This window comes from Branchiostoma lanceolatum, chromosome 7 (assembly GCF_035083965.1).
Source record: "Branchiostoma lanceolatum isolate klBraLanc5 chromosome 7, klBraLanc5.hap2, whole genome shotgun sequence".
NCBI classification, from domain to species: domain Eukaryota; kingdom Metazoa; phylum Chordata; class Leptocardii; order Amphioxiformes; family Branchiostomatidae; genus Branchiostoma; species Branchiostoma lanceolatum.
Genome location: NC_089728.1, coordinates 6,997,877 through 7,022,102, shown reverse-complemented (window position 1 = coordinate 7,022,102; position 24,226 = coordinate 6,997,877). Strand labels below are relative to the sequence as shown.

The 24,226-nt window shown below is 40.7% G+C and overlaps 1 protein-coding gene across 2 annotated transcripts in view; it reads right to left on the bottom strand.

Annotated features, from left to right (window-relative positions):
• Window positions 1-24,226, bottom strand: part of LOC136438923 (low-density lipoprotein receptor class A domain-containing protein 4-like) — an 80,941-nt gene that overhangs the window by 50,659 nt on the left and 6,056 nt on the right. For both annotated transcript variants that reach the window (XM_066433957.1, XM_066433956.1), the window contains exon 3: window positions 8,747-9,154. In XM_066433957.1, the coding sequence (XP_066290054.1) occupies window positions 8,747-9,154 (408 nt within the window). The remainder of the gene's footprint in view (window positions 1-8,746; window positions 9,155-24,226) is intronic.

Below are 24,226 nucleotides of genomic sequence, written 5' to 3'. Positions count from 1 at the left end.
AACCGAGGATATTTGAGTTCTCTCTTTCACAGCCAGGAATGTCTCTCACCTGCTTACATTTCAATTCCTATCAGTAACCAGTACCTTTGCTAAGACGTTTAATTATCTATAAAAGGGTTGAAAATCCTTTTTTAAGTTTATATGATACATGGCTCATGATATTAAACCCATCTAGTTTTTTGAACTTCAAAGCTACATGTTGTTTATCACAAGTTTTCCTTCTTTCATTTTATACAGTATATGGCTCATAATATTTACTTTTTTAGACTGCAAAGTTGCATGTTGTTAATGTTTTCATTAAAAATTTTCTGTAAATTGTAGGTTGCAGGTGAGTAATTCAAGCCTCGTTGCAAGGTTTCTTGCCAAGGAATTTCACCATGTTCTCTTACCATCTTTGATAACAGTCCAAAGTCTTAAGCTGGTGTGTTACACCGAATGGCAGTTATACCAGCTTAGGTATACAGATAACTCAGCCTTATCTCAAGACGCAAAATACAGGGCAATAGCTTTCCGAAGAAAAGGTTAGGAAATTTGTGGTACGTGGGCCGACCCAACGGTGCATTATCACGAAACCAGCACTGTTATGTCTACGGCAGTAATTTGGCCAATCAGAGGCCTCGGTTGGTTAACTGATCAGACCTTGACATTGCAGGAGCTGATGCAATCGAGTTGTGGCAGTCGGATTTCCTGGTATCGAGGAGGCCGACAGCAGGATTTCCTGGTATATATTGTGCTTTCAACAGAGATCCAGCACTCCAGGCCATCCCCACAAGATGGTTCAACCCCGAGCCAAGAAGCCAACCAGAGCAAACTCCTTCAGCATCAGGCCACTCCAATTTAATTAGTTAACTCTCTGGATTTTTTTCAGAAAAGATATGGCGGGACAGGGAAAAAAAAAAGGGAAAGACATAAGCTTATTCAAGGTAAATCAGCTTGAAAAACGCAAACAAACACTCTATGGCAGACATCCAACTCATCTGGGTACTCCCCTTGTACAGTAGATGCACCTGTTTGTTGAAAACTATTAAAAGTACTGTTTTTATATACTTTGGTCATTCATGAAAAAACTAAATGATGAATATAATGAAAATTGGCAGACAAAAACCGAATAAAGGCATTTACATGTAGGTCATTTTGCTATACTGGAAAATTGTTGAATGGCTTTAAGTAGCTTTATACTGAGTAGCAATTTCCAGAATGGTGAATTTTCTTTTTTTTGGATTGGGAAAAAAAAAGAGGCGAATCCGAGAACCAATAAATCAAGATGGCGTGGCCTCAGGTCTACCAACTCCAGGAACAGACTCTCCGCGGATGTTGTAGCAGCCCAAACTGTCAAAGCCTTCAAGTCAAAGCTGGACAGCCACTGGAGGTGACGGGAGTACTCTAGCCTAGCCTAACTCAACATATATTCTCCATACAAACTCTAGACACTAGCTTACAATGCGGATCTTACAGGCAATATACTGCCTCTTATCTGAACACTATGATATGACATATGATAACAGCATAAAAGGAATGCCTGAGGAACATCCATCTTGGTAGATGCTATGATTCCATGTATGAAAGAATTACATTTTCCTTCAGAATCCTACATTGTAAGATAAGCCTGAACTCAGACTGGACATATAAGTTTCTTACATTTGCCAAGATGGTTATGTTTTCGGTTTGAGTGTGTTTCTGTGCGTGTGTGTGTGTTTCTCTGTGTGTGTGTATGCGTGTGTGTGTGCGAGTGTGCGTATCCAAATGTGTACATGTGTGTGCGCCGTGTGTACGTGTACGTGCATGTGGACTGAGGATGCTGACATGCTGATCCTTCTGATATTATTTGGTAGGTGTGCAGGTATTGGGAAAACGAAGGTCAAGTTTGATAATGGGCCTCCTGGCGGCTTTCTACAGTCCTGCAGCGGAACTTCCATATCTGATATATGTCCTTATTCACCAAATCCAGTGCCTGTACTTGACTTTATCAAAGTTGAATGCAAGCACAAAAAATTTTCTCGAAACAAAAAAACCCTGAAAAACTATGAATTGGAAGGGTTGGCATTTTATTTCAGGCCAACATGAAATCTCAGGCAATACACTCGACATTGTAACACTATTCAATATACATGTAAACAACAGCGACGGCAGTGATATTGGCTAGGCTGTACTATTTTCATCTGTCCATAAACATTGTATCAACGTCGCATTATTGACAAAATAATGCACTTCCCTAACATCAAAGCCTTTTTCCTCTTTATTAGTATCTATTTATAATACCATAAACACATAAGCATTACCCCTCTTCATATCCAAAATACAAAGTTCCTATTGATATTGATAATAAACAACTGAACCATTAGAAACCTGAAGTAGCTGTTTAGCACCCATTCTTTATTGGCTACAGAGTTAGGCAGCAGGGAGAAGGTTAAAATGTATCACCAGAAAAACTGCAAGTTACTGTAAATTGTATTAAGTTTATGGGGACTTAATTTTGCGGTAGGAGGAAAAAAATGTTTAAAGCAATCAGCCAACCAGTTGAAACAATACAGGAGTACAGTAAGAAGGTAATGAGCACATGCTCATAATGTGATGAGTTTATGAACATAAAACTGCTAGAAATATTTCAGGATTTACAGTAAACTGGGGGTGAAAAGAGATACAGGAATTCATTTTTCCACCACCATAAACATTTCCATCCTAGAACCATCTCCAATAATGAATTCAACATGGGTATATGCACTTGTATAGTAGATCTAATTGCTCCTTTGCAACAGAAATCATCAAATAGAACAAAAGGAAACACTGCAAAAATATATAGTACATACATTCAAGCTGATGTATGATTTATCAAATCACAAAGAAAGCTATGAAATTGATATTTTGGATTTTCGGCAGGGAAGGTAAAATGTAGTCCTGGTACAGTACAATAGAGGAAAGCTGTGTGCAACATAAGTTATCAAATGGGAAAACACTCAAAATGAACCAGTGCAAAGTTAAATCATGTTTGTTTGTTTATTGGTTCGCACAAATTAAATAAGAAACAGAGGCAAATAAATGTACAAAATATAACAATAGTACAAGAGGAGGGAGGAAACCTGGGAGGCTTTTCTAAGCCCTCCTCCTTTAAAATAACTAATAATAATAATAATAGTGAAATACAATTATAAAGCAACAAAGAAGGCTATGAATTTGGTATTTTGGATTCTTGGCAAGGCAAGGAAGGTAAAATGTAGTCCTGGTACTGTACAATATAGGTCAGCATATCCATAAGCCAGATGTGCGGCCGGTGGGAGAGCACAGATCAATACAATAAGGGGACGGCGGCGGCGGATCGATAACACAGCCAGGACAAATGTACCTGTCTGGCCCAGGTAAGTGCGTGATTACTCTACGCGTGCTCGATGTATCTGCCTCCGCGGCGTTCGAAATCCCGGTCCCTGTCTATGGCCGCCCGATATCCTTTCCGAGCCTCTTGCGCGCGAGAAGGTCAGAGCCGGGGCATCTGATGCCGTCCCAGCCGTACCGTGAATAACACCTGACTGGAATAATCCATACACTGGGCTGGAAATGCTGGGTGCATATCATATACATGTAATTTATACATCATGCACTTTTGTACAATTGCATGATACCATATTCTGGTCAGAAAAAATAATAAAACCTTTGTTGTATCATTTGATTAAGATACTTAAACTCAGCCATAGAATTTAAGATTCAAGTTCTCGAGAGAGGTAGTAAGGCTTTGCTGCATTTCATTTGCGTTGTGCACCAAAAATTCTAGGTGGGAATTTTAGGCCCGGATACATAGTTATATAACAGCTGACTAGAGGCTGACTAGAGTAATCCCTATATAGCTAGCTTGGCCTATGTTACACAGAGATGACCCTGTAGCTCAACTGGTAGCAGCTAAACAGTTGAGCGCCTGGTTTATATTTGGTAGCTAGGAGAACCCAGTTCAATCCTGGGTCAGGACATCTCGGTTGGGGCTGCACCGTCTTTCGGAAGGGATGTAGAATGGGGGTCCCCTGTTCAAGGAGGTGCTTCGAGCATGTTAAAGGGAAGGTCTAGCAACCCCTCCCTATAGAAATATACCCCTACTGAAACAGCAAGGAAACTTGCTGACCTATTGGCCACTAGGCACTACAAGGTGAACAACCTGTGTTACACACTATGTGATGGATGCTGTTCCATTTGTATTGGAGGAGAAGCTGATTGTCGACTGTAATCGCTCTGGTTCTGAGCCTACTGACGGATCAATTCAGACTGTATCGCTCAGCTACATCACAGAGAGGAGATGCCATGATTGTGCACACAGGATGGAGCCATGTTATCAGCAGTCTAAACCACACAATACACTTCATCAGGGATTGAAATATGGCTCCCTGTATAATTAAGTCACCTTGTTGCATCATTATTCACCTTATTGTAAAGTTTTGAGCTTTGATCCAACATTTTTTGGTTGGAACTCAAACCTTCCTCAGATGTTTGAAGAAAGGTTGGAGTTCCGACCAAATATTCATGGTGGGTTCCTTCTTTATGTTGGATCAAAGCTCAAAACTTTTGCAATATGTACTATACCACAGATGAGCTTTCATTTGAACAATTCACCTTGTTGTATCATTACAGCCAGTAGGTACACATCTGAATAATGAGGCTGTTGTGATGTGCTTGAGGCACCTCCTCGAACACAGGACCTCCATTTTTCATCTCTTCCAACAGGTCATTTCCTACCAGGGTACCTTTCCCTGGATTTGAACCGAGGTCTCACAGTTACCAACGAATTGAAACATCCCTATATGATTCCTTTATGTCCAAGTACATGGACCCTAAGTGCAGGTTAGGTGCAGGGTAGACATCAGAAATACCTGCACAACTTCAATTTTACCTGCACTAACCTGCATATGCATGCATGGGGTACTCCAATCCATGCATGTTAGCCTAGAATGCATGTTATGATACCCTCCCTTCCATGTTTACCATGCTACATTCAATTTGTAGTGGAGTCAAATAGTTAGTGACCCTACCACTGCATCAAGAGGTCACTCACTTGACATGCATGCTACTGGAAAGGGTTGCAGTCTTTAGGCCATGGTCCACTGTTCATTGTACTTTTCGAAAAGAGCTAGCTAGGCGGGAATTTTCCCGGTACAACGGACCTGTCTATGCTCTACATATCGTCTGTCAAGTCCAATGGAAGATAAGCGCTTCAGCAAGCTAAAACAGGATCCAGATCACTTTCACTCTCATCGTTAAAAGCTTTAAAACAGAAGATGAGCCTCGAGTTCACTCAAGATCAGACATACTTTCCCTTTGGCCAGACTTGGCAACTTACCGAGTTGTAGAGCCGCTTCTGAAACAAACTGCTAGATGTCTCTTCTGGTTCATTCATCTACAGATTACAGAATTCCCATAAAAGAAGGACCTTTGTGTGGGGGGTGTACTTACTTTCTGCTAAATTCAGTAAGATCGTCTATGCATTATGCTAAATTCAGTAAGTAAATCATGCAAAACGTGGCTATTTCACAATGAATTACTGTGATAAAAAAGCTTTCCCTCAGAAATATGGTAATCAAAATAGCTTGCCTCTGCCCTATGGAAAAGGAGAATAAGAGACTTTCTGTATATGCCTGTGAAACTTTGCTTCCAAAAAAGGTTATAGATATTGTAAGGGAGATTAAGAACAGTCACTATAAGGCTTAGCTGATATCTTTAACCACGATACTCCCAAAGTCTGGATGAAAGAACTTGAGTTATGTGTGCTCTTTCTTTAATCACAGAGTCAGACATTGCGTCTGAAAGAGCTCCCCCACTCTACCAGACAGACTTATCTTGAGAAAGACATCGTAATATATCTGTGTCTTACCTCTGCGAAGAAGGTCAGTATCCTCCGACAGGGTTACTGTTTTTGTCTGCATTTGTGTGTTCGCAGCTATAACTCCTCTAGGTGGATTTATAAGATCCTCTAGGTGGATTTGTATGAATTTTGGCATGCTGGTAGTTATTGAGGTCCTGGTGAAATATGGCAATTTTGCGCACCGTAGCAGTATTTTCAGGTTTGGGAAAATCATACTTTTCAGAGATTGACACCCGCATTTTGAACTTCGAAGGTAGTGTGGTGCATCCCATTAAATAATCTGTCTTTACCTAATGGTAGCCTGTGCGTGTGTTCTACATTCTTGAGCCAATTACCTACTCTCCAAGCAGAGGTTAGGCTCCGGCTTGCTACACTGCCTTGGTTACTGCCTTGCTAGACATCAGAAATACCAGTCCTGCACTGCTCCAGTTTTACCTGCACTTACCTGCACATGCAGGGGGTATTTTGAGCCTGGACAAAAGCATTAATTTATTGCACAAGTCACTATTTGTGACATACCTATATTTACCCACACTTCCACATAAATAACGCCCAAAATTGCCGCTTAATTTCTCCCTTTCTCAACTTTTACTACTTCAAATATGAATTCTAAGTGCAACTTGTTTTGTACTGTACATCCAACAATGCGTAATACTAGGTCAATGGTTCGCAACCAAATGTTCTGCAGACGCTATAAGTAAGCTGTCTTAGCCAGATACCACAGAAGTATGCCGCCGGCATTATCCTGTATCCCCTCAAGCCAGGACGGCTAAAAGCGTTGGCTACTTTTTCTGGGTCAAGGGATCCCGTGGGTCGGCTTGCCCGCAGCAAACTACTGTAGTTGTTACCAAAAATGTATGCAGAACTATCCTGCACCAATTGCTAATAGGTGAATAACAACAAGATTTCATTCATCTTGCTTTCAAGCCATTTGTTACCATGATGGACACTTGTCATAGTACACAACAGTACAATTTGTGCGCCACAAACTTTTCAGAAATATCATTCACAAAAAATCTAATCATTTTCCAGCTTTTTTCACACCCTATACACCCCAAATATAAGACCATTCCATGGCCAGCCTTTTTGAGTTACAGTATTTTGGTAAACACAGACAGACAGACACACACACACAGACACACATTAGAATGATGCTAAAAATATAACCTTCTCGACAAGAGTAATTACACTGTAACACGTACAAGTCAGACAACATATGTTGTCGGTGTCATACCTTGATGAAAAATGTCCATATGAGCAGGTGACTAGGACTTGGGTGGTCTTGGCCAGCGACATACTGACCGTCCGCGGCATAAAGCACAGGATATGCAGGTGGATATGTGCGGATCGTAGACAAGGTGGCTGATTTCCCTCTGCCTTTGTTCTAACTTCCTATCGAGGGGCTGTCTGCGGGATCAAACTGGCTTCCGTCACGCAAACCCTGCCTGAGTCGCCCACGTCCCGTGCCAACCAATCAGACGTCATCCTTCCTCGGCGCTGCGACAGACACTTGCTCGAGGCTGTCCCACCAGACAGACAGGGAAAATTGCAGACTGCCAGTTGTCTGGGGCATTAGGAACAAGTGGGGCTGCCTCTCCAACCGCAATTTACCATGTCAATTGAGGGGAATAATGACTGGCGAAGGGGTCTACTAATTACTCTGATATATAGGGTGGTGCGCGGTAATAAGCAGTCAAGATGTTTCCTGAATGGCGTTTGAGACTTGTTTGCGGTTAATGCGGTTACCTCGAAAGTATGCCAGGACTTTGAGCCTGTTGAAAAATCTATCCTGAAGTCTTTCAGGACAGAAAAGAAGCATTTATCACAGTTCAACAGTCAGACTAATTGGCCAGGCCTGTCCTTTTGAAGTGTCTTTCTTTTCAAACAGTTCTAAATCATGTTTGAGACATGCTTATGACCTAAAAGTCTTACAGATTATAAAAAACAAAATATGACCTAAATTTTTTCAAAAGTGGCCTTGAATGTTTACTACACCACAGAAATGGTGACATCACTAATTCCTGTGCACACCTGCCATCATGACCTAAAAAGCTGACCACATAATGGTCTTACCATTGGTCTTACCTGTAACTTATATCATACTAGGCTTGGCAGATAAGATAAGAAAATTATCTCGCATTATCCTCTATGGCTTACCACATAATTTGGTGATGTCACTAAATTTTCCAACATGTAGATATCACAGTTAACATCTTTCCCACACCTTTCAGCATATGGGGCAGTGCCTACATGTATCTCCATTTCTATAGCCCTTGGGCTACACAGTTGTGCAAGCACTATAGCACACAGCTAGTCCACTGGTAGTTGTGTGTGTTTAACTATACTCTTTTCACCATAAGTGATCTTGAGTGCTAATCAGAGAAAGCAGTATGTACCATTCTTAATAGCCTTCGGTATAAAGACCTGGTTAAGGTTTGAATCCGCACAGTCACAAATATGTTTATACGTGAGTGTAGATATCATATAGATACGGTACTGGTACATTGACATTCCATTCACAGTATTCTAGAATCTACACCTCATATCAGTATTCGGCCCTATATGCACGTCAGCTCTTGAGACAGTATCCTCAGATGAACCTTAGGTGATGAAATAGCGTTATGACTGGCTTGTCACAGGATATTACCACAACCATACAAGTCAGACAGGAAATGCACCTAGTACCTGAAAAGGGCTGGGCGATTCTTTGCGAAAAAGACTTATTTTGTAAGATCTATTTTGTAAAAAATCAAAGATTTATTTTCCATGTCGATTTTATAGTTTTTAGTTGATGTTATATATGAATGTATGAAAGACAATGTACTTTTTTGTTGTATCAATAATTCAAAAGCTTCTCCTTCTCTTCTTTTGCGTGACACACGTACAAAAAAGATTAATTCATGCACCTACCTTCAAATGTGTTCTTTTCCCCTTCCACTTGAGTACTGTCTTGAAAGGAGTATCTTGCTTGAAAACTACTGTCAGCGGAGCGATCCCACAGAAAGTCCAGGATAACGTGGTGCTGGGTAGAGCGTATATTCAAAGGAATGCTGTCTTCTTCGAGTCCATTGCATATGCTGTATACAAGGCGAACATCACCGAGCAGGCCCTCTTCTCTGACTTCTAGTTTGGGCAGGCACTGGGCGAGGGGGTTTGTAATATTTACAACGGGGAAGCCTTTCAGTCTGGTTATGCTCAGCTCAATGGACTTGTTCTGCGGTGCCACGATCTGCACCGAACACTTGCTGTATCCTCTCCGGCTGTAGTCCGCTGCTCGGATGGAAAAGTCGCCTAGAGCCTCGGTGTACCTTCCGCAATCTGGAACGGAGAAAAACAGGCGCCCAATGAGCATAAGTCAAGTCAAGTTTAACCATATGTAGGAACATCCTCACTAAATAGCTTTAAAGAACGGTTGCAGTCAGATGTGCAAAGGCTAGGTGTGACAGGCCGTTCAGTGTAATAAACAGCTGCTGCCGCGCCGCGTGCCTGCGAAGCTGGTGTATTATGCCGAAGGGCAGTTATACCGGCTATATAGCAGTTAGGAAAAGTCTGGAAGAGAAAAACAGGCAGGCAATGTCAAGTTTGATGTTTTGACGTTTTCATAAAATTCCAATCCAAATCAAGATATCGGAGGAGTCTTTTCCATACTAGACAGTGCATAGGGCGGTGCCATCTCCATTTCAATAGACCTTGGGCCACACAACTTTTGTCCAATCACTACAGAAGGGGGCTAGTCAAGTGGTAGTAATGTGTGTGCTCAACTACCCTACGCGTTCGCAAATGCTGAGTACTATCAGAGAAATCAGTATGTACCATTTCTTAAGCCTTTGGTATGACTTGGCTGGGAATCAAACTCATGACCTACCTAATGCAAGGGAACACTCTACTCACTTGGCCATTACACTGGCCCCTAATGAGCATTAAAGACAGTTTTCACATAGTTATAATCGACAGGGTATCAACCAGGCACCTTTCACACACTTGGATAAGGTTCTTGAATAACAAAAGCTGCCAAACTGTTCACGATACTTATCTTTACTTGGTATAAGCTCCAGGGCTCCTCAAGCTCTAAACATGTGTCCTCTCAGTTGGACAGAGTGACACTCCAAGCTGAGCACCAAAGCCCCCTGAATCTACTGGGTCTGGGGCATTTCAGACCACATTTTATTTCCCAAATTTTGTATTGCAAATTTCAAATTGCTTCTAATGAATTTCGTAGAAGTTAAGTAGCACTGTTGACAACCTGACAAAAATTGACATTTAATCTTTCAACACAATGGATGACTGATAGCAATCTGGTATGACTGTCAATCAAAAAGCCTCGCTTAAAAGGTTTAACGTAGTCTACATCAGACAGACATTACCCAGACTCTTGTGGACATGATCACATTTGTGCGCCCCAAACTGGAGCTGTGCACCTTATTATCTCCATGAAAAAAAGACTTTTTCATGGTGATATTGTTTTGAGTGTGTTTGCGTGTTTCTGTGTGTGTATGCATCCAGATGCTTAAAGTCAGCATAACTGAAAAACGTCTAGATGGATTCTAATGATATTTGGTATGTGGGTAGGTGTTGGGAGGAGAAAGGTCAAGGTCGATTTTGGGCCCCCTAGTATGTGACACTGGAATTACAATGGCGTATTTGTCAAAATCTTCTAAGGAGAATAACTTAATAAGAAAGGAGCAACAGATTTTCATGTTATTTACTATGCAGGTAGCTTAGACAGAGGTGTACACAATGAATTGCAAATTATGCAAATTGGGACTGACTTTGCATATGTAATGAGGATTATCTATATTGCCATTATAGGCATGCTGTGACAGGTGTCAGTTGTCAGTTTCGAAAGCGGGTGATAAATTCCCTGGTTGTGGTCATACCACAGAGGGATATAGAATCAAATTGGTAGGTAACTGGAACTCAAACAACAGAAACAACATGGCACAAGCAACCTATGGCACATAAAAAACAACAAACAGCAGCAACAACAAATAGCTTGGGCAAATAAAAAACACCATATATAAAACAAATTTCATGGAGATTTGGTGTCTTCAGACTCTTGTTTCTGACTGTGTTGCACCTAGATATTTATGTAGGGTTATGTATGTAAAAGAATTACTATGCAGTACTAGCATACAGCGTATCCTCAGAAACAAATTATAAAACCTTTGTTGTCGTGGGACTGACCCGGTGTCCTTGGCTAAAAACGAGAGCCGTAAAAACGTGAGCTGTAGCAAAGCCATATTGCACTACTTCTAGCTACTTGAAAAAGCAATATGCAAGTGAGGATGACTACTTTACCTTACAAGTTACTTATTCCCAAGAATGAATTCTAAGCCCTGTTCATCAGACTGAGACATTGACCAGATGCCTTACAACTCAGGTGGACATAATCCGATCATGTACAGGACTTTAACTTCTAAAGAAGAGGACGCACAGAGCACTATATGAATAAACCATAAGACAAAGTCTGTTCAATAACCCTAGGCTTGCAATGTCAGGTCTTAGCTTGATACCATAATCAGTGATGCTTAGAGGGTTAAAGGAAATGTTGAACTTTATAAAACTATGTTTTCCTGCAAAAATCTGAGAACGATAAATCAACTAAGTATGGCCTAAATAGAAAACTTCATGACAAGTCTTAGACGGGTCCGAGGATTGTTAGATAGCATCATAAGTTTATTGCAAATACATGTCAAAAGCCTAACTACAAGGACATGTACCATAGACATAATGATAAATACAATATGATAAAATTAATATGCCAAAAAAGTCAGTCAGATGTCTCAGACAGCATCTTTCATCAGTGACTAATGGAAAGAACTGAAGAGCCAGCAAGAACTAGAAAATGATAGGATATCAAGAACTACTCTTCTACTAATAGTACCATTCTAAAATCTACATCGAGCCAGTTTTGTTGGACTTAACCTTTAGCAAACTGAAGTAGCTGTTTGGCACCCAATTCCTTATTGGTTATAGTGTTAGGCAACAGGGAGAAGGTTAATCCGCCTCCTGCTTTTAACCCACTGTTGCCTGCCAAGGTGACAAGGGCAAGTCCCAGACAGCCCTTCTTTATACAAATGTCATCTTCCCAGACAGCCTTCATCTAACAAGACAGTCAAGTACATCACTCTCCTGACGCCTCTGGGGCCCAGGAAAACCAATGTTGTGTTTTGCATTAAACTTATGAAAAAAGTCAGGGATTCTCTCTTCTTTTTCTTACCATAATTTCTCAAACAAAGTACACACTTTTTAAACATTTAAAAATTCGGAAGGAATCACAAGTCATTGTCAAATTCAGTGTGCATACTTTATTTGAGGTTTTTAACTTTACGTTTCAGCTCTGCAAATTTGTCTGGATCTTGCCCCAAATCAGAGGTGCGTACTTAAATTGGGGTGCGTACTTAAATTGAGAAAATATGGTACTTTTCTTCTTAGATTTCGGCTGAAGTTATCCAACGAGTACAGCACTTACAATAGATGAATTTGAAACACACATTCAGACAATTTATGTCCCTTGCCAGCGGTTGACCCCCCACCCAAAAAAAGTCTAGAGTTGACAGGTTTTTGCTAGGATCAGCTGGGTAACAAGAAACACAACACGTTTTTTCGTAGGCCTCAAAAACCACAGCCGGTTGAACCCACACACGCATGTACGCGGGCAACTGACGAAATAAACCCAAGTAGTGGAAGCTGAAAGTAATTCTTGTCATGCTTTCTATCTATGCCGTTGCACTTATCTCCTCAGACTTTGGAATGAAAGGACGTTTCTGCCTTCTGGCTGGGTGTGAGTGGAATCGCTAAGTCCCTCGGACTGTGTCTCAGTCTACGTGCCGAGAATGCACATCCCTTTGTTGTGTCTGAGCTCCTATTTTACAACAGTGGCACCAAATACAGGATGATGATTGGCTTGAGATTTGATTATGTTATTGCCAAGTGACTACATTAGCTATATGGAGTCCTGGAGTCAGGGCTAGAAATACTGGGAGCATGTCCACCCGGAATTGGAGCTGTGCACCTTACTTTTGACTGTGGGTGCACAGGTATACCTAATTATATTTGTGTGGGGTTATATACATGTAATCTAACATTATCATACAGCATATTCTTGACATTCAAGTGTCAGAAACAATGAACAAACCCCTTGTTTAGTTTTTAAGCAACAGGCGTTTTTGTATGTTACAATACAATACATTATCTCTTTTGTAAAGCGCTACGTATGTATTGGCCTAAGTATGTAGATATGGTGTCGGGGCATGACATAAGTAGACTGAAAATGCGTGGAGGATTAAATTTCCCTTTGAGCTGTCTATATGTCTATATGACCCTTGTGATCAACCGTTACATTTTAGCAAAAATCAACAATACCACAAAATCCACAATGAAATTTAGCCCCACGCCATCAGCTCCAAAATAAGAGAATGGCACCTGTCTCATGAAAATGACACTGGAAGATACGATAAATAGCATGTGACCCTTGACCTCCAGACCACTGCGAGTGACCCGATATCTTTCCACACACCGGGACGTCGCCATGCCCAATGCCATTTGCTCTAGGCAGGACAAAGACAAGAGAATGGCACTTGTCTCATGAAATTGACACTTGATGATATGCTAATTAGCATGTGACCCTTGACCTCCAGACCACTGCGAGTGACCCGATATCTTTCCACACACCAGGACGTGGCCAAGCCCAATGCCATCAGCTCTAGGCAGGATTAGGGTGCACACACCAATTCTTCCGTGACAGGGGTCCGTGGTAGTACGCGGCAAAAAAATGACTAAAGGGTCTCGAGTGTCGAGTTCACAGTTTTCATAATTTGCTGCCAGCTGACATTAATTACCAACACGGCTGAAAAGCGTAAGAATGGATGTGTTTTTGGTGAAAATTGATTTTGGGCCCGAGCCTTACTTCCAGATAACCGTCCACGTTGACAGTAAACCGGTCTTTCCCCCCTGATTGACCTTTATTGCGTTCTGTTGGCCGTGTTGCAATATCTCGTGCGTCAGGTTATTGTGAAAATTTCAGGGTTAGGATTTTCTTTATAATTGGCTTGATCATACCTTAGAGTTTTCTCTTTCTGACAATATCATAGTCATTTTTGTGACTAAACTATAGGAGATTTCTTTAATTCCACGCGAAAATGCCCAATTTTGGGCGCATCATTTTTGACGGGAAAATGCTTTTTCCCCTTAACATATACTAAAATTACAGAGGTTGAAGCAACCGAAACTCGATTTTTTTCAGTATAGCTAGAGAGACATCCTCCATCCCCATACACATTTGTTTTGGCTCAGAAGTATTTCCTGGAAGAGACGGTCACTAGACTTGAGGGTGTGCAACCTCGAATTGAGACCTAAAATAATGATGCTTGTCTCATGAAATTGACACTGGATGATACGCTAATTTGGCTAATTAGCATGTGACCCTTGACCTCCAGACCACTGCGAGTGACCCGATATCTTTCCACCCACCAGGCCCAGTCGCCAGGCCCCTGCTGTGAAGTCATTCCTAATCTCTGGACATGTATCTTATGACTGCTATAAATGATGTATGCGCCCCAATGTCTCCAGGACCCGTCCCTCCGTCCTGGGACGGAAATCTGCTTGTCAGGACGGAATTTCACCCTTTCCGCCCCAAAATCTGAACTCTAAGACATGAAACTGATGAAAATGTATCTTTGTAAGCTTAAAATGATGAATTCAACAACGAAAATACAAAGAAATGAGTAGGACGAAAAAAATCTCAAACCGGAGACAGCCCTGGTCCCAAGGTTAGCAAACTGTAGATGCAGAAATTTATTTGCATATCAATTCATAGTTCGTGGTTAAATCCTGCTGTTCGACAAATCTTGCTCAGAGTCACTGACAAATCATATCCAGTTGCTTGAGTAACTGTTATTGGCATATCTTATTACCTGGATGTCTAACCTTCATCGACGTACAATAAAGGTCTTTCATTTATAAAGATATTTCTGAAGACTTCATCTTAGACGACAGTAACCATGCCCAAGGGATCATTTCAATAAATAACAAGTCCTTGCAGTCAATATGAAGTGCAAAATGTTAGCTTGCATGTGACAGCTCCAAAAGGTTAGCAAAAGTTCAAGAGGGGTTTAATTTATAGCATTTTCCTTCAGTGTTATTCTTCAATCCCGCCGGGTAGCACAGACGTTGACAGCATGCTGATACAACAAGTCTGTAACCATGGCGACGGAAAGTCCTGAAGTGGGAAACAATGCCAAGTTCAAGTCATGGGCAAGTAGAACGTGATGATTCATGACTTTGGCAAAAAGAAACAATTTTGCGTTCGGGGTACTCAAAATACCCAGTTGTCACGCAACCGTTTTTTTCCAATGTGCCGACAGTGCCGCGATATATTTTTGGGCAAAGACTGGTAATTGAAGAAACGTCTGTATCGCGGGCACTCGAAATGTCCAGCCGCTAAGTCCCTGTCACGCAACCGGATTTACTTTGCAGCAATATAAGTTACCTACCACATAAAGTTCCTAGCATCTGTATTTCATAGTCACTTACTCAAAACCATATGCAAATGTGATGCCCTTTAAAACACAAAACATTGATACACACAAAACTCTGTGACAAAAAAGTTAGTAATACATAAAAGTAGCAATTTGCGTAAAAACTAGAGGGGCGACATTTGAGAGCAAAGGTAGAATTTTTCGTCTGCGTCTTTCCAAGAGTACTCAGCACAGTACATACCTACAGTGCCACCTAGAAGAAAAAGGGAGTACTGCAGTTCATACCAAATTGGTCTCATTCAAATACAAAAAAAGGAAAACTCATTCAATACTCAATGCAATAAGCAGCAAAATGTTGTGATTCTCATTTGTTCCTATACCTCTTACAAAAAATCAAAGCTATTGTGTTAAAAGAAATTTTAATTGGGGTTCAATAGTTATTCCCTCTTCTTCCCAAACAGTTGGTGCACCCTTTTTGGACAGGTCAAAATTCTCACTTGTTTGCATAACTGGCAAAACATCTTAAGGCATAATACATCAGTTTTGTACAATAGATCTGAGTGCAAAAGACCTGAGTGTAAGGTTTGATCCACTCACACCAGGATGTGGTAGTCTGATAGGTTACAAGGTATAGCATGTACAGTTAAATTCTGCTAGGCATACAATGTAGTTACAGTTGAAACCAGCAAGATTTGCAAATAGAAATGGTCCTTAGTGAAAATGTATTAAGACTATGCAATAATCCATGGCAGAAAAACAAAACGAGCAAACGCAATATGATGTTATTTACATGTACCTCAGACCACTGACCACACTGTCCCAGCAAATAACATTCCTCCGTAACTTTTACAACAGACAGGATTTCACTGCGATTCCAACACGAAACAAGTCAGACTACCAACATTTTTGACTGTATGGCACCAGTGAGCCAATCCATCGCTTCTATGACGTCACTTTATGCAAATAAGACATGTGATTAAGTAGATCAAAACTTGCAGTGAGTTCTGTTAACTTAAGTCCAACTTCTTCTTGACTTACAAATCACAGACAGTAATTGTGCTTCAGAATGAATTCTACCAACACGGATAAACTTTCAAGCTAACATGGATGCAACAGTCTCCAACCTGACAACAACAACCAGCGATTTTGTAAAAGTTGCGTAATTCTACAAGAATGTCGAGACTAGCAACAAAGGCAACTGCAGACCTATCCCCTTCCAAGTGACCAAGTAATGAGATAACAGCAGGAAGACAACAAACAGCAGTATTTCAGTCAGTGAGGAATGAAATGGCTTTTTATGTTGGTCATAACATAAGGGGACAGTCTACTGTCGAACCTTACCCAAAATTGACTTGGTTCCTCAGCATGGAGAATTTTCTACCTGTATTAAAAAGACAATCTCAATCTACTAGTATTGAGATTATCACAGTACTAGAGTAGGGGTTACCTGGTGTGCTTGGCTAAATACACAAGCCATAGTGAAGCTGCATAGCACTAGTATAGCTAACGAAAAAGCGTCATGCTTCGTTCTCAGTCTGAGGTTCGACTAATTTCTTTTTTCATAACTGGACAAGGGGACACCGACAATGTGATTCGACTGTCGACTATCCCCTTACGTTATAATCACAAGGGTACTGCCAACATAAAAAGCTATCATTCGTTTCCTCACTCCTAGTTAAACCCTGACAGGCATCTATGGTTACCTTTTGATAACCAGGTTTGCCGGCGTAAGCGGAACCTTTACATGCAGAGGCCAGGAGAACTTGCCGACACAGCACGGAGCGCACCGGCTTAGCCGTCGGGAAATTCAATTACAAATCCAGACGGCACGCAGGTGCAACAACCCTTCGTGAGACCCTGCATGCCCACAGGTATTCATTCCACAATCTTTTGAAGTCTGGGCACAATGAATATTTAAAGCCGATCCGTGTCTCGCAATAAAGTTGCGTCACCTGGCACTACAGTTACGTTGGGATGTCATCGATTCCGCTAAAGGAAGGTCCAGACAATACTCCTATGCAGTCACTCTAACCAAAAATGTCACTGAGGTTAGGTTTACTTCTTACCAACTTTCATCCCCACTGCCAAATAATGAACAACAACTGAATATCGTCCACTTTGGTCTCCACCTGACTGATTGTAAGTATGTCTTGTCCTGTATATGCTGGGCCCCCTTGAAAATCAACTTAAATAAGTTGAAGGGGAAACCCAGCTGTCATAGGATGAAATGAATAAATAATATGAGCTGAACAATAAATATATATTTAACAACAAAATCATTCATACTCCTTGTAAATGTGATGCTTTTTTTGTTTTTTTCACGACTGAAATGTGGTATTAGTGGAATTTAGACCTTTCTCAAAATACATTTAGTTGTCAGTTGTAAATCAAGAACAATAACTGTGGTTAGATTGGCAAAACTACAACTAAACTTAAACAAGAAAAGGTATGAATAATTCTGGACAACCATCTTTTATGAAAGAAGACTTAAATAGCCCTGACTTGTGCAATCAAATTCATCAATATTCAAAACTTTTACCAATAGTTTAATTCATTTAAGTTTGAAGAAGAAGAAAACCACTCTTCACTTGACAAAATTAATGAAACTTGAATTACATGTACGAGGGGTACAAATGATTTTGTTAACTGTACACCACTATGTGAGGTAGCACATGTAACCGAAAAATACAAAAAGGGAAAAATCCAAGCAGATATAATTTACATGTTTGACTAAATGCACAATTGTTACATTAATTGTTTGTCTCCCATAACGTATGGCTACCAACATGTGGATCCACTAGAGAAGGACATAGAAATGCAGAAAAGTAATGCAAAACATACATAAAGCAAGCCCAACCGATACATAACTGCTACTATATCATAGGTTATCATCAATTGTTATGTTGTCACAACTTTATTTGTCAATGCAGACCAGTTGTCTTGATAAACAAAATTGTTGTGACAAAATAAGGGGGGAAAGTTTAAATTTGATGACAGTAATAAGCCAAGATGTCAGCATGGGTTTGCAACAAAAATCAAGATGGCGCGAAACAAAATCTAGAGCTGGTAGAACAAACTTTAAGGTTAAATCTCTAGAAGAAGAACAATTCAACAGATCGTACGCAATAGACATTAACGGAATTCGAGAAGGAGCAACAATGTTTCGCAACGTTTAAACGGATCTACAGCCACGTGTGGGGGTATAGCGTGCAACAAAAGCAAAACATCTGAAAATCTCGGCAATAAACAACCATATCTCCAACAACATCTGCTTGGAGATTGGACGTAATGTTCAACACAAATGGCGACCTTTTACTTTAGCGTGAGTAATTATAAGTGTCTGTGCACGTCTTTATAGGTAAGCGCACAAAAGGACACTGAATATGGCATGCTCACAGTTCCCTGCACAGGCCCTGGTCTTGGCAGAATACCAATTCTGTGGCGCAGAAGCGTAGGAAGGCTAGTTTGGGCCAGTTTTGGGTAGAAGTACAGGGAGTTACATAAATGATATACACCCTGGCTTAGAAAAAGATTCAGAACTGCCCAAGAAGGCCACTCAGGGGACTGATAAAATCTGGTCTATGCGGACAGGTGGTCACTATAGACAGGATTCTTAATGCTTGTGTACATGGGAAATATTATCTAAGGGACCACCGATTGTGGTAACATTGGCCAGGTGATCCTTGTGTATAGAGCCTTAGAGGGAGTCACCTGCACGGGTTTCAACTTTGACTGTACACATTTTTTTCTGCATAGCTATACTGGTGCAGGCAACATTCTCACTACCTCTAACTGCTGAAACCTGCTGTTTTTTTATCACACTCATGATAGACCAGTGCAGGTAGACATCATAAAAACAATTATACCTGCACTAACCTGCATATATGTGCATGTGGTATTTTGATCCCCAATAAACATATCCAACCACTTTTTAGCAGAGCCTGTTTCAGAACACGACCTTCACAAAAGCAAACTTTGTATTATATTTACCGACTCGCAGGTTCTGGATATCCCGACATCTATTCCTAATATATTCACGGAGGTCCTAAAACAAAAGTTGGTAGCAGTGTCATAATACATCATCACGTCCTATTGATAATTATCCCAGTATTTATCATAATGGTACATTAGTATTCAGACATAAACTGTAGTCTCAGATTCTGACAGCAAAATTGCAGTGATGCAAGAACTCGGCTCAGTCAGTGATTATGAAAATCAATCTGGCACTACAAAATGACACTTGATTACTTTGCACTTGAAGATATCATTTTCTCCCCACGTAGGTAAGGTAAGGTTTCCCGATTAATTTTCAGAGAACGATGCTTTCAGGGTCTTTTGTTGATGCTTGCAAAATGCAAACAGGACTTCTGCCATTTGAAACTTACCAAGTTATAATTGTCTAAAATACTATTAGGATTATAGATTGGTTATTTCACATTTTGATGCCAACAATACGCTTTGTCACTGAGTGATGTCATTTGATCACTTTCCACTTGGAGATATAATTTTCACCCATCGTACCGTAGTAGAGGCACCATTTTACCATTAATTTCCTAAAAATGACGTTTTCGGGTCTTTAATTTGTTGGTGTTGCAAGACACAAAAAGAAATTCCATTGTGGGGTCGTGTGGCGCAACGGCAGAGCGTTCGACTCAGAACCAAGAGGTCCCGAGTTCGAATCCTGTCATGTCACCGATCTTGTGCCCTTGGGAATGGCACTTTATACGACTTTCCTCACTCCACCCAGGTGTAAATGGGTACCTGACTTCGGTTGAGGAAATTCGTATTGAGGTCACCTGGTGGCGCCGAATGGCAGCCGCCCAGACCCTTGCGACAGTTCCACAAAATGCAAGTGTGGATAAGATATTATACATGTATATGTTGTGTAGTGTGTGAAACCTGTAATACCCTGCATCAATTCAGCGCTAGAAAGGCTGCCATTGCGGGTAATTTCTGACCAATAAAAACCATTATTTGAAACTCACAAAATCACAAAATATTATAATTGTCTTAGACGGACAGAATTATAAATTTGTTATTTTAGGTTTTAATGCAAAACAAGACACTTTGTCACCAAGCAAGGTTATCAATATGTCAGACGTAGGCTCAGTTTTAATCTCATACGATTGGCTCTAATGGTTATATAAGTATGAAGTCCATATCATCTTATAATCCTATATCATTATTACAGCATTCACCTTTGAATTATGCAATGAAGGACATCTATAATACATATGAAATATAATCTATCGAATTCTTAATTCAGCACTTGCATTTCATCTTCTAAAACTAAAACGTTAAAAGTATTGTCAGTATTTATGTTAATTTTGTCAGACCTTATGTACAGCATAAGATCTACTAGTAATTATGCAAATAAAAGAATTAACATGTACAAGGTAATATTCACCATTTCATTACATTCATTAGGTGCACCGTGTATAAGTATGAACATTTTGTCATTTATCAAATATGAAAGTTGCTATCATTTAACAGACTTGCATTATTTTAATTCTTGGTGTATTTCTTGATTAGAATGCTTAGTTAGATATACAATTTGGGCATATCTATTTTACTTTGTGCACCCCAAATATTTTTCTGTGCACCTAAATTTTTACGTTAGCTGAACCAGTGCACCAATTCCAAAAAATGAATTTCCAGCCCTGAAATTAGAGAACTCTAACGACAAACAACCCTACCTCTATACAGCCTCCTGTAAAACTTCTGGGGTAGTACTTTTCATGGATTGATACGGAATGCAGTCTCAGAAAACTGCTTCAGCTGAAGGTGCCTGGCACACGCACAACCAGTATCATATCCAAAGCAGCTGGCTTCCTTCAAAAACCACTACAGACACACACACACACCCTCCAGTATGACAGAACTTTCCTGCTCCGAACCAAAATCTCACGCAGATGGAACAGCAAGTTAGCTCAAACCCCTCCCCGAGCATCCAACAATGTAAAAAGGGCCTAGCGGGGAAATGCATGGCCTGTCTGTTAGTCAGCGACAGCTTGCTAGTAAAAGTGTGCATTAAAGTGTAGAGTATAAATCTGCCACGGGACTGTGGGGGAGCGTGGGGAATCAAGTCGGCCTGGCCATCGTAATCATCGGGCACGAAAATGGCTAGCTCCTCTGCAACGTTGAAAATATTCATATCTAACTCGTAGCAAAACTTCCATCAACCAGCAAGGAGCCATTGCCAATGTTGTATATATGTTGTACAATTTAGGTTCAACTATTTTTGACTTATGATTTCATTATTGATTTCTGTCTATAGTATACATTCAATTTCTATGATTGTATTGGGCAGTGCCCATCTCCATTTCCATAGGCCTTGGCCCACACAGTTGTGCAAGCATGGGGCTACTCCTATGGCAGTGGAATGAGCTCAACTAACATACTCTTCCTCATGAGTGCTGAATGATAACTAATCGCATATAACAAACAGTTTATACTGTCTACTGTAATAGATAATACCTTAAAATTGCCCAAAGCAATTGGCCAGTTATGATTGTTTGTTTGTTTGTTTGTTTCTGATCAACAAAAGTACAATACCGTTAACATTTCCCTGACATCTGGAACCTGTCTTCAACATATTCTAGAATATAGAAGATCAGGTCATGTTTACTGCCTGTCTTGAATTATGCATTTCTGGTTGTCTATGGTAGGAACGGTCATAAAATATGCACGCAAGCTGTACATATATTTGTAATAAGGGATGCGAATATCTCATTTTCATTCCAACTTGAGGCTTGTGCCCTCACGGGAAGGCTTGAGGCCTCTTTAGCATGTTGAAAAGCTGCAAGGCTTCATGTCTAAATTTGTGTGTCAGGAGCTTGGCACATGTAAGAGCTCCTCCGAGCCTACGTGAGCAGACTGCCGGCCCAGCCATCATGTATTTAGGTCAATCACAATCATAGACAGAGAGGCAGGCGCTCCAGCCGTATTTCAAGTGCAGCTGTGGACTGCTGATATCTGCTGTTGTTCCGCGGGGCATGGCAAGTCCCTGTCACCTAACTGCGCATTCTCGTCCCACAATCCCTTGATTTACGACTTGAGAAGAAACTCAACCGGTTCCAGACATATATATTTCACAAGACGCAAAACTATGATAATTATTACTAATTTCAAGAAGAAAATCGCCTTGTTCCAGACGAATATATATCGCACTTTTGCATGACGCAAAACTATAATGATTATCACTAATTTCTCATGCACAGCTGTTGGATTTTTTTCATGACTTGTCTTGAAAGAAACTAGCCTGGCTCTAGACGCATATATTTCACACTTTCCCAGGGCATAATACGACGCAAACCCAGCATGAATCAATGATAATTACAATTGTGCAAATTTCTCACCGACAGCTGATATTGGATTTTTTTACGGCCACACCAATTTCCTTTTTTGGTTCTTGAACATTTCTTTGTGAAATTGTAGCAAAACGACATCGCAGAAACAGAAGGCTGGGGTAAAAGCTTGCATCTGACTCTGTCCACTCCCTGAAAGTGTGTGCTCCAAGATATACAGACTTCCCCATTGACTCCAGGAAGAATAGGGTATGATTTGTGAAAACTGTACACGAATGGAGAACAACAAACAAACAAACAAGACTATGTCTTCCTGCTAATATTCCAATCTAGCATCATTTTTTTCATATTAGACAAGAACCAAGAAATCAAATTGGTGTGGCCTACAATTCATGTGGAAGCAAACCCTTTGGTAAAACTAATTGACGATAAAACGTAGCCCCTCCTTTCCCGTGATGGAAAGCTCGGGTGTATTTCTGAGGCAGATAACGGGTGGCATGATGTAGAGGACAGTGGGGAACATTAGTTCAAAGCGGCGGTTTAACGATGTCTGGAAAAAATGTTAATGCACTGTGCTCCGTATCACGCTCAAGCCAAGGGTGTTCAAACATGTATACGATATGTTCATGCGCCGCAGATATTTACATCCGGTGCAGACTTTGATGGACATTTGACGTCTGGCCATTAATAATAGAATCAGAGTCAACAAAAAGATGAGTACAAGTTGCGAATCATTCCTTTTACATGTATACAGAGCTTGAAAATCATTATTGGGAATAGGTGCACCTTATCTAAAAATTCAGGTGCACAACGGTGATTGCTGAGCGACCGTTGAGCGGACAAAATTTAATTTGTGCAACCTGTGATTTTTCTAATGGAATATGATGCATGATAAAAGACACAAAGTGCAAAAAAAACTGTGCCTCCACCAGGCCTTCCTATAGGGGAATGGATCGTAAAATTCGGCAAAAGAAAAGAATAATTGGCCAGCGGCGTCAGCCCACGGTCAGGTTGATAATTCCCCCTCGGAGAAGACTGTGCTCGTGAATGAAACCCTATGGTGGCCAAACTTCCCTGGCAAATATTCTCCATATAGCTGGCATATACGTAGTTAGTCTGGTAGAGACTAAAAAGAGGGAGTTATGCTATGAAGCAGAAGAGTTCAGACCATGCCATGCATAAAACATCTCACTGCAGTTGGTCACATGACCCATGGGTGACCTGGGTGACCCTGCCCTGTCCTAGCCTCATTAGCAGGCTTACGGTTGGGCTTTTTTTTTACCTTCGGCAAAAAGGTTATGTTTTACATGTAAGTCGCATTGGTATGTGCTTTAGCAGCATAACTCAAGAACCTTTAAATGGATTGTCATGAAATTTGGTACGTGGTTATGTCTTGTCCTATCAAAGACATGAGTAGATTTCGGGGGCCCTGGCGGCTGTCCTTGGTACTGCAGCAGAACTTCAGCTATCTCATGTTCTAGACAAGCTATGGTCATGGTTTTATCAGACCCCAGAACACTTTCTTTGACATTCAAGGAAGACGTACAGAGGCACTCAACATTCAGAGTCAGACATCTTTACTGTAATCTTCTAATGCATAAACT